The following is a 12,312-nucleotide window of genomic DNA, read 5'->3' as shown; positions in this document are numbered from 1 at the left end:
TGAATGCAATTTGTGCATAAAATTTGGGGATCTTTTATGCCTAAGAATGATTTGCATTGAAAAATCCAGTGCAATCGAGTGGAAACTCCCAGTCACTCTGTCAAACTGTTGTAACAAAAGACTCCGCCCAGTCTTCATTGCAATGCTAATGTCTTCTTTCTCAAGGAGCAGGTGCTCCATAGACACTGGGGAATCTCAGGTCAGGGGTGGTGATTCCTCCCAAAACTGACCTCTGACCCTTCACGAAGAAGAAGCCTTGGAGATCTTGGGCAGCCATATCGCCAGACCTGTTGAGGATGGAGATGTAGAAGGGAAAATGGCAGCTGCAAGTTTGTTTGAGCTGTCTGCAATGTGTGTGTAATGGCTGGCAGCACAAAGCCACAAGAGAATAGCTATTGGTGATAGGAGGTTCTGCAGAAGTCATTCCCTGGCTCCTAAGCTTGTGGACTCAATTCTCTGGGGTTCCGTTCTAAAAAGAAAGTTTCAAAATCAGTGTCAGAGTCACTTGGAGGCATCCCAGTGGAGCTGAGGCAGGTATCACAATGGAGTCCAATGCCATTCTCCATGCCAATATCTGAGAAGGATTTGACATGATGCAGTGCTAACTGCGGCAACAAAGGCAGCAAGAATCTGTGCATCTTTGCTCCCCTGACGTTATAGTCAGTGCATTCAACATTGAAGACTGGCCTTTTAACTGTAGAGGACCATTTCAAGAGCATGATGTAATGCTGCTTCTGAGAGTTGTGGGGCACCATCTCTTGGGGTATCCATGTTGTACCTAATGCCGTCAGGATTGCCCACTGTCCCTTAGCACAAAGAGCCATCAGGGTCAGCACAGTATTAACAAAAATCACATATTGTAAATATATATGTGCTCAATAAAACCACAGTGTGATGTGAAGTCCAAAATATCTTTATTCTTTGGATTTTATGTTTGAAAGCCATTTTACAATGGAATGCAAAGTTCCTTCCTTGCCTCTTCCACTGTTAGAGGTGCAGTCTTTCAGATGAGACGATAAACCAAGGCCCCGTCTGCCCTCTCCGATGGATGTAATAGATCCCATGGCACTATTTCAAAGAAGAGCAGAGGAGTTCTCCCTGGTGTCCAGGCTAATGTTTATCCCTCAGTCAACAGCAGCCAAACAGATTATCTGGTCATTATCACATTGCTGTTTGTAGGAGCTTGCTGTGTGAAAATTGACTGCCGTGTTTCCTACATAGTGACAGTTACTACACTTCAAACGTAATTCATTGGTGGTAAAGCGCTTTGAGAGGTCTGGTGGTTGTGAAAGGTGCTACAGAAATGCAAGTCTTTTCTTTTGATGTGTCTTGCTCATCTTTGCTTCCTCCTGCACTTGTATACCTCCATCATAAGGGTTAATGGGAATAGCCATGGTACGCCCACAATGACAGAAGATTAAGAAAGAAAAAGAACTCTCCTGCCTGAAATTATTGAAAGGCAGTTTGTTGAACTCTTTCTTAGCAGCACAGCTGAGAAAAGGTTTTCTTTCTAATGGTCCCAGTAAAAGCTGATGTTTCAGATAGAATTTGTGGACAGCCAAAGCCTGTTAACACAATCTTTTCCTGGTTTGGTAAGTCATGCAGGCAACGTTCAGAGGGCAGTCAGATCTACTGCCAGGACCCTGATCCACCAGAATGTGACCTGTAATTCGGGATGTGTATTTGACTCAGGCTCCAAATTCCAAAACGACATCACTTTCCACCCAAAAAGATGGCCCAAAGTGGTCCACTGAGTTTATAAAGGGCTAGATTTTTCATGCGTTGTTATCTGGAATGCTGTACCACAAGTACTGACCAATGCTAATTCAATTTCAGTAATAAAAGGGTTCGGGACTTAGAGCATAAAATGATGTGGGAAGAAAATAGTAATGTGGCGTTGGTTTAGAGAGAGAGCAGGGAAGTGGGACAAATAAAAATCAAATCCCAAATTTGGGGTGGGCTTAAGGGTTTAGGAAGTAAATTAAAGGCAGTCAAGAAGGGCCAAGTATCTTCGTCCAAGTGTATACAAGTATGAAGGGACTATATAGCGTGAATGAGAAGGACCTATTTCCCTTAGCAGAGGTCAATAATTGGAGGGCATGGATTTAATGCAATTGATGGAAGGTTTAGAGGGGAGTTGAAGAGAAATGTTTTCACTCAGAGGATACTGGGGATCTGAAACTCACTGTCTGAAAGGCTGGTAGAGCCGGAAATGCTTGAATGGCCTCCTTCTGTGCTGTAAATTTTCTATGTTTCTCTGTTTTCCTGCAGTGTTGCACTGTTGGTTTCTAGTGGGAACAGAAGTGGAGAACCATCAGTCAATCTGAAAATGAGCCATTAACTGAAATGAGCTAGCTAAAGGGAATAAGCAATTCCCTTTTCATATATGTCAAGCCACTAACTAGAAATAAATAATGACAAATGATTGCTGTATACAGGAGAGAACAAATGATGCAAAGAGACTTCCGAGAGAGTGAAAACTACTGAAGGCCTAGTTTAAAGGCATCGAACAGTAAACCTTTGCAAATATGGGGATACGTTAGTTGGCAAAAAACATCCTTAATTTAACGTTGAGAAAAGTATGTATTTTTAGTATAACATAAAAGTCTGATTTTGCCAAAATAGAAAATGGAAGGGCTCAGTATATGTGCAACTAGAGGGCTAAACAGAATCAATTTCCAATTTTTTCAAGCAGATGCCCAACAAAATCTCACTTCAGTTTTTTTCAAGTCTCAACTGCAAAACTAAATCACTGTTCTGAGTTAGCAATTCAAATAGAAGCACTTGATGAATTATTAAAGATGTGATCAACCTTCTTGTCTGCTTTATTGTGGCAATTACACATTGTAATTGTAGCAAATTGTACGTAAAGCTAAGATGCCCTTGTGAAAAGCTGGAAAAATTCATTTCAGAGCCGAGGATGGGATATATGAGTGTTGGAGGTGGGGTGTTTTGGATAGAACAAATATATGCTACAGCAGTACAATGAAGAGGTTTCAATATGAGGTATTAACCTCAAAGAAGATCCTTGAGCAGTTTATATGTTGCCTGATCCAAAAATATCTCTTGCGACCATTCGACTGTATTTTACATTCTTTTATGTTCTACATATCTTTTTCAAATATGAGCATTCTCTATTTGTAATAGTTAAATATGGAAGGACAACTGCTCAAAGAATTCCATCTTCCGCAGGCCTTGGAAAGATTGATATAATCAATGTATAAATTATAATAAAAATAATATGTAAGAATATAAGGACATAAGAAATAGGAGCAGGAATAGGCCATTCAGCCCTTCGAGCCTGCTCTGCCATTCAACAAGATCATGGCCCGATGTCCCTTAATTCTATTAGAACCCAAAAATCTATTGACTTCTGTCTTTAATATACCCAATGATCAAGTGTCCAGAGTTCTCTTGGGTAGAGAATTCTAAAAACTCATAATCCTTTGAGTGTTGAAATTTTGCCTTATCCTGTGTTCTAGATTTCCCAGCCAGGGGAAATATTTTCTTAGCATCTACCCTGTCAAGCCCCTTAAGAATTATATATGTTTCAATTGTTTCAGTTAGATCACCTCTCGTTTTTCTAATGTAGACTCAGACTACTCAATCTCTCCTCATAGGACAAAATAAATGCAAGAAAGGACAACTTTATCAATCACTTAACTGCTGGAAGACTAAGATATTCTATAGCATAAGTTATTTGGAGATTCTTCATCAACAGGTTACAAGTATAATAGAAAATCATTCTGCAATAGTCTATATTTTCTAGAGGTGCAAGATGCTAATGCATAAAACCCATTGAGTGCAGAGCAAAGAGTTTGAGGGGGCAATTTTAAGCTAACTCGCTGGGTGGGGAACCCATGGCATCAGATGGAATGCTGGTTTAACACCCTGCATGATATTACTCATTGACTTTAATGTGCAGAAAAATTGGATGGGTATAAAATACCAATTGCACCAATCCTGTCCATTTTCCACCCTAAAGAGTTAGATTAAAATTGGCTCTCGTGAAAGTGTTTGTGAATATTTATTCCTGACTGAAGGTGCCATATAAAACACTCAAGATTTTCATCACATTCAATACTTTCTATTTTACCGCAGCTCCCATTTGCAGAAGGACTGTATCATTTCACTCATAGTGGTATTCCAAAGGCCAGAAGAAGACGCAGTGTTCGACATAAGCTTTATCTGGAAAAGGACCCAAGGGTAAGCTAATGTTTCTCCACCCTTCAGCAACCGTTACCTAGGCAACAATTCATAACGTGGTCAGCTAAAACAACTGTTCTATCTACCGGATGGAAATTCAGAAAGGAAAAATGCAACCTTTGAAACAGCCTGATAATTTAAAGTGTATTACTGTTCTCTAATTTTATTCAAATTTTATCAAATGTAATTTACATCAGATATGGTTAACCCTGAATTTATTGCCAGACTGGGTCACATCATTACAATAGGAGATGCAGAGCTAAGGGAATGACATTTTGTTATGTCTGTGCAGTTTCACTGTGGGATAGATATCAACTTGTCAGCAAAGGCCAGTGAGGATGTGATTTGAATGTTGAGAAAGCATAACATTCAGCTTTCTATAGCATATCTTGGGTGTTAAACGTAATTGTTTGCATACTGAATAATGTGCTGAATGGTGGATGCATCGTGAAGAAACAGCAACAAATTGAAGATAAGTAGAACTGTGTTGATGTGACAAATAATTAGAAATCGACCATTGATATTGTCACATGACTTGTCATATTGAGCCATCCTATTCACTCGTATTAGCCAATGAAAATAATATGGGGTATTATATATAATATACAGTTCAATCTTTTGGATGTGAGAGAAGTTTTCAGGTATTACAAGATAAAGTCTGTGAACAGATGCCTGCATTATTTCCATTAATAAAAGGACACAAAAATCTTATATGCGGTAAAAGAGGATGCAAAGAATGATTTGCATTTTCCTCATTTCTATATGTAAAGAAATGTAAATGAGATCTAACATTTGGTTAGGTAATCCTTTTGCTCTCTCCAGTTCCAGGTATATGGTGTTGAGGTACAGATCAACCATGATCTAATTGAATGGCAGAAGAGGGGCTGAATGGCCTCCTCCTGTTCGTATCCAATACCAGCCATTATGATAAAAAAAAATGCCCATGTAAAAGATGATGATGTGAGATTTACGTTTCCGTGTAATTTTCTGTACAATTTGGAAATATAATATTTTTTGTAGCTGTACATCTAAGGAAATGAACACGTGGAATAATTGAAGTGAGCAAGATCATTAAAAAATATTAAAGTACAGAAAGTATTTCATCTTACATAGAATTAGATAGCATTTACAGCATAGAAACAGGCCATTCGGCCCAACAGGTCCATGTTGCACATACTCCTGCTGATGGTGACCTTTTGGGACCAGGAACTAATTGTAGATTCGTCACTTTTCTGTGCAAATGTGTTACTGTTAACGGGTTTCTGGTCTACCTTAGATATTGCTTCGAGTACAGCAATGCTGGGCATCCCTGAAAGTGATCTGAAAGTCTTACATTTAAAGTTATGCCTGTACTGCCTAGTATCCAATTATATGATTGCATTAAGTGTGTAAGCAATATGATTCCCCCTTGTGATCGGCACTGGATGTCATGGCCCGGATTCCGTGCTGAGGATGAAGTGATGGCACTCACCGCTGACCTCGAAGAAAGCTGTCCACAAATATCTAGTGGTCTCTGTGGTGTGGATTTCTCCTTTCCTGACATTGGTTTGATTCTGCCACCAAATCACAGGGATCCCTAGGCGTCTAGGGGACAGTGAAGTCATCAAACAGGCTAAGCTGCCAATCATATTGGACCCCGCTGGGTGCCAGTTGAACCTCTTAAGGTCCACTTCCTGCCTCCGCAGCCATTTTGCCCACATCAGAACAGCCTGCCACTATGTGGAGAGATTGCCCAATGAAACCTGGTGGCCTCCCAACGGGTCCCAGAATGAGAGGCATTCCTTTATGGGCACTCCATGGCCTACAGAGGGGCCCCCTGGCGGTAGTGGCCGTTGCTGCGACTAAGTTCCCACCGTTAACACACGACCCTCCCCCGATCACTGGAGCCTACCTGGCCCTGGCTTCCCACAACAGTACTTACCTTTTGAGAGCGCCCCACAATCGAGGCGCCCTCTCCCTGCAGCCGCAGCCTCAGCACTGGCCACCGCTGATTGGACCAGAGCTCCTAGGGCCGGGCTGCCATTTTTAATTGGATGACGGCTCCGGCGAAAGCCACTTAATTGGCTGCTGCCGGCAAAATGCCTCCCCTGGTCTGGCTGCCTGCTGAAGCCAGGTCACCTCACACTTTTGGCCTCAGCAGTGGGATTTCTGCCTTATCTACAAAATTCAGCCTAATGTTTCTTTTCCATATTCTTTGAATATTTTTGTTTATTAGTTATAGAAATATTGGAAATGGGGGAAGAAACAGACTCTTTGGCGATGCAGGACTGTTGAAGGTGAGAGGTCAGGTGATAAAACCTCCAGGAATATGTCCAATCGGAGTTGGTAACCCTTCTGCACCTCCCTTCTGAATTCAGATTGGAACACGTAGTGAGATGAGGCCAGACATCAATTGTTAAGCTGCTGTATTTTGTAGACAGCAATTCAATGTATAGGGCAACAGATGCAATCAAATCTCACCTTAATTCAATTACCTCTGCAAAAACAGGAAAAGTAACGACACTAACCCTATTAGCCGGTGCACTTAACTTTTCCTGGTTAGATTATTGATCCTGACCAGCTCTGGGCTTGAGATGAGGGAACTTCCCCTCACTAGACCAGGCTTCTTCCCATATCTGACTGATTGGCCCTAGGTATATAGGAACAGGAGGAGGCCATCCAGCCCCTCGAGCCTATTCTGTTATTCAGTGAGTTCATGGCTGGTCTGTATTCTAACTCCATTCACCTGCCTTGACTCCATATTCTTTAGTACCCTAGGCTACCAAAAATCTATCAATCTCAAATTTCAAATGATTAATTGAGCTAGCATCTGTTGTATGATTGCTTTAAGGGTGATGTCCCTTTAAGAACTCAGTATGCTAATGAGCCAAGTACCAGGATGTAGTCATGTGACTAGAAGCCATAGTCACTCTGCACTGTAACACTCGGACAAAGGTTCTGTATATAGATTGCTCTGTATTATATGTATTTGTTTAGCTGTTAATAAACCTTTAGAGATCTTCAGGAACTGGAATCCACATACCTCATTGTGTTGCTTAAGACAACACAAAGAAACTCATGACAGCATCTATTGCTATTTGTGGGAGAGAGTTCCACATTTCTACTACACTTTACGTGACGCTCATGAATGGCCAAGCTCTGCCTTGTGTTCCTTTGCCCCTTTTTTCTCTGCAAATGGAATAGCAATTCCTTTGATTTCCTGCCTGTTCAGTGACTGAACTGTAGGCCTATCATTGAAATGGATGCCTCACACACCCCGCCCCCTTGGCATGTGTGTCTAAAGAAAACATCTCCGCCTATTCTCAAAATGCAGAAAGGCCATTCCGTCTTAATGTTCCTGGGATAAGACAGTTGTCTTTCATTGTCTTAGTTTTGAACAAATCATAAGTCATATCACTCTACCAACTGGTTGATGTGACTCGAATAGATATCTCCTATATCTTTGCCGATGGCATTTTAAGCCTCTGCAGAATGTCTTTCTTTTAAAGCAGAACACTTAAGCAGGACTCAGTCCCAAATCCTTTAATGTGAAGATAAACAAGATCGGGAATCCTAAAACATGACAATACCTTTACAGTCAATTAAGAGTGTTCTTCATCATTTCTTTATATCACTGATATTAAATGTAAATGCATATCTTGTTATTATTCTTGTAACACAAATCACAACAAAGGGCTTGACACTTTTCTGAAGTAGACTCCCTCAAAAATTCTATGTTCAAGTGAAATACATGTGAGGTCAAGATATAAGCTTTCAGCACCTTGAGTCTGCTCATTAGTGTCCAACTTATTGTTTATCTATTGCCAATTCTCTCCATACCCTCACTTCTCCTGAAGACATTGGCTCTTTGCGAGGTTACGGTCCTTTAATATTTGCTTGAGAGGTTCAATATTCGTATTTGAGCCTTCACAATGAATGTCAGCAGGTCACCTGACCACCAACTATTACAGACAACAACCATCTTGCCCTCACCTGACCTCCAGACAAATATACAGATACTTTCAGGAGGCTTCACTCAGTAAAAGCTGAGAATTCCAGCTGATCCTTCCCTCCTCATCACAGATGTGCTGGAACTAACTATCATCACTATTGAGGGATCATTTGGCGGACATAAAGGAGTGGAGGAAGCAAGGAATATGGAACATACGTACTTCATTGAGTGGATTTTCATTTTATTCCGAAAAACTCTGAGTATATTAAAAACAAAATATTGCCTTTACTCTTGCTCTGGAAGTTTTTTCATGATTATGTTGCAGTGCTACAGCTTTTGTCCATGCTTGTTACAATACTTCAATTCACAAGAGAGAGAAACTCAAAAGGATTCAATCTCTCCAGAGTGAAGTTAAGTGGCTGGAGCAAAGTCATAAAGCTGCAGCCCGCAAATAGTTTATATTGAATTGGTAAAGACAAAAATGAAATACGCAATCTGTTTTCTGAAAGCTTCCTCTGATATAAGTTGAATTGTGGTGTTTTGTACTTGAGGATAAACCTGACTGCGTACTTGATTAGAAAGAGGAAAATTGCCATTATGACCATTCTCGGACACAAACACTTCTATCCACACATCTAGGAAGTATAGGTAAAAGTGCAGTAATATCTCAACATAAAAGTAACTCGAGGAAAGCTGAGGGCCTTGTCTTTTCTAAACTGTTACAATGGATTTTCCAGGTTATAGTGACTGAATAATGTCTCATAAATGGGAGCTTGTGCACCAGATAATTGGGTGCTAATCCTTTTAACCCTCTCCTGTGCCTGAATAGCATTGTCGCCAGATTTCCTGTATGGCATTTCAGGTTGTTACACTTGAATGCACCTGAAGAGATCACAGCAACAAAAATCACATGTAAATAATGATCAAGTGCCTCTACACACAGATGTCCTCTAACAATACAGATACAGTTCACCAGCAGGCTGTCCCCAAAACATTTTCCCACATTACAACACTTCAAAGGTACTTCATTGGCCGTGGAGTGCTTTGGGATGTTCTGAGGCCATAAAAGGGACTGTACAAATGCAGGTCCTTTTTCAATATCAAACTTTGCCCCATCACTTCCAAAGTTGCCATTGAACAGCTATTTGTTTTAAAGCGACAGATTAGTATTATCAAGAATGGTCTTTCTCTTTGGCTTTTAGCCTTCAATCTGGGGCTATAGTTTCAAAGCTTGTTTTAGAATGCTGTTCATCTTTTTTCACATTGCTGAAGGCAGTGTTCAGTGCTGTGGAATCATCCTTTTGCAAGATGGCTTATTTGGAGGCAGATGATAAGCAACAACAAGAAGATCTTCGAAGGTGTTTGCCTGGCCTCTTGACAACCATCATCATAAAGGCTCGTTACCAAAATGGGAGCATTCCTACAGCCCTCCAGCCCTCCGAGATCTCCGAGAAATCCTGGTCTCTTGTGCATCCCCTGATTTTAATCATCCAGCATTGGTGGCCGTGCCTTCAGCTGCCGAGGCCCTAAGCTCTGGATTTCCCTCCCTAAACCTGTCTGCCTCTCTTTTCTCCTTGAAGATGATCTTTAAAACCTCCCTCATTAGCCAAACCTTTGGCCATCTGTTCCTAATATCTCCTATCTCTTGAACCAGAGACCTCTGATGGTTCCTATTGCAGACTGTGAACTCTCCACTGTCTCAGGAATGGTGTCGCCCAGCTTTGTGTTTGGCTCTTGGGCAGTCAAGGGCACAGCAGCAGTGCGAAAGTGCTGCTGTCTGACCCTCATTATAAATATTCAGGTACAACAAAGAGGCTTCAAGACGTAATGCAGGGTCTAATCTGCATACCCTAGAACACAGCTGAAATTTCACAACATAATTGGCATTGCACAGATATTAAGGGTCATATTGGTTAAGATTTTTCAGCTGGTGGAATCAAACATCTTCTGCATTCCTTGCACTTGTGTAATGAAACCCGGTGTGCAATTACACTGGTATCCTTATTATTTTGGTCTTGTACATGTATACGTTTTAAAATCAAGGGCTGGGATTTTGTTGAGGTCCCAACGTCGGGATCCTTTGCGGGGGAGGGGGGTGCCCGGAAGACTATGCCAGCAGCAGCCCACCACGGAGTCCGAAGCCTGGAGTGTCGGGCCTGAGTTTCCTGGCCGAGGCGAGCCTCCGTGGCAGTTCCCCCGCCGCATATTTAAATTAACTAAATGAATACATTTAAATAAAATCAACAGCAATCTTACCTGCTGCCCGGGATCTTCCGAGCGGCGGCCGGCACTCCCACACCTTCACTTCCCTGTCCAGGAAACCTGGTGGCACCGAGGTGGGGAAGGGGGGAACATATAGGTTTTAGTCCAGTGTGAGGGGTGGGGAAACAGGATCAAATGTAAATTACTAGTGTAGGGGAGGGGGAGTAGGGGTGACCTCTGCACTTTGATTAGTTTGGAGGGGGTGGGGGGGGAAGGTCAATTCTTGAAGGTAAGTGTTTTGGGGGGTGGGGGGGGGAAGGGGGCGAAATTATATATTGTGGTGCATTGAGGGGGTAGGTCTTTAAAAATGTTAATGAACCTGCAAGTCTGGCTCTCCTTTCAAAATGGCGCCAGTGCCTGCGCACAGGCAGCTGATACCATTGTTGGCGTCGCAGAGCCCGCCCCCTGCACGTGATTGTGGGAGGGCACAGCCCGACTGGTGTCTTATCTTGGGCCGCCGTGAAATAAATCGCACATACGGGCCGCCATTTTTTTTTGCCCTCCAGCGGGAAAAGAAAATCCAGCCCAAGCATTTTAATAGAGTAAATAAGGAGAAAGGGTTTCCAGTGGCAAAAGGGACACAGATTTAAGGTGGTTCGCAAAAGACCCGGAGCTGAAATGGGGGGAAATTTATTTTTTTACACAGTGAGTTGTTGTGATCTGGAACGCGCTGCCTGAAAGGGCGGTGGAAGCAGATTCAATAATAACTTTCAACAGGGAATTGGATAGATACTGGAAGGGAAGAATATTTGCAGGGATGTGGGGAATGATCAGGGGAGTGAAACTAATTGGATAGCTCTTCAACAATACCTTTCAACAACAACAACTTGGGTTTATAGCACCTTTTAATGCAGGGAAACGTCCCAAGGAACTGCTGGTCTATTATTAAGTGTGAGCTGGACCTGTTTCTGTCTGGGGCTCAGATCACTTCTTGCAAAAGGTAGGTATGGCCAGATTGATTTCATGGAACCAGTTTCGATCACTGGGGACAGCAGGATGGGGGAGTGGGGGGCTGTGGGGATTTGGTCAGAGAGGAATTTCCACAATTTTTGCCCCCCAAATTGGCCTGGGTTTTTTTAAAATCTGTTTTTTCGCCTCTCTCAGGAGATCACATGTTTTTTGGTGTGGTGGAGAGTATGTATATTGTGATACACAAGGTAAAACAATTGTGTGGGACAGGCTGGATGGACCAGAGGCATCTTTTCCTGTGCGTACCTTGGTAAGATGAATTCTGAAGAACAAGATCACTGTAGGAACCTATCCTTGAGCGTTTATTTACAAGTATGTTGAGAAAATAGTGTCAGAGAAACACTGAATCCTTGTTAAGATTGTATTCCTGATCAGTGAATAAAATGTAGCAAACAGATGTAATCAAATCGACATCTTTAATTGAAGCCTTCGTGATCTTTATGCCCAACCTAATTTTTATGTATTTGCTCATCCAGATTGTTTCTGTTGCAGGTAAAGCATGCCCTGCAGCAAGAAGCATTCAACAGAAAGAAACGAGGATATCGAAGTATTAGTGAAATTGGTATCATGATGAACGATCCTTTGTTTACAAAACAATGGTATCTTGTAAGCAACATCTGACTTAACTACATCTCTTTTACCTGTGCTAACATTCATCCGTGTTTGTTACTGTTTTTTAATGTGTTTTGGGATGTGTCACCATCATCCTCCATCTTAGGTTTTATCAGACGTTCCCAACTAGATCATATACAAAAAGGAAGTGAATTCTTGATCAAAATTAAAATAAGACTTACATATTCACTGATGGAACGATATTTTAATTCATTCACGGAATGTGGGCGTCGCTGGCAAGGCCAACATTTGTTGCCCATCCTTAATTGCCCTTGAACTAAGTGTCTTGCTAGGCCATTTCAGAGGGCAGTTAAGAGTCAACCACATTGCTG

General features: G+C 41.8%; 1 protein-coding gene across 1 annotated transcript in view; it reads left to right on the top strand.

Annotated features, from left to right (window-relative positions):
- The window catches only part of pcsk2 (proprotein convertase subtilisin/kexin type 2), a 76,816-nt gene that overhangs the window by 18,559 nt on the left and 45,945 nt on the right, over nt 1–12,312 (top strand). Inside the window, exons 2-3 of the mRNA XM_068044298.1 lie at nt 4,102–4,206; nt 11,861–11,974. Of these exons, the coding sequence (XP_067900399.1) occupies nt 4,102–4,206; nt 11,861–11,974 (219 nt within the window). The remainder of the gene's footprint in view (nt 1–4,101; nt 4,207–11,860; nt 11,975–12,312) is intronic.

This window comes from Heterodontus francisci, chromosome 13, assembly GCF_036365525.1.
Source record: "Heterodontus francisci isolate sHetFra1 chromosome 13, sHetFra1.hap1, whole genome shotgun sequence".
Classification (NCBI taxonomy): Eukaryota; Metazoa; Chordata; class Chondrichthyes; order Heterodontiformes; family Heterodontidae; genus Heterodontus; species Heterodontus francisci.
The sequence above is the reverse complement of the archived record's forward strand: the minus strand, read 5'-3'. Positions and strand labels throughout refer to the sequence as shown.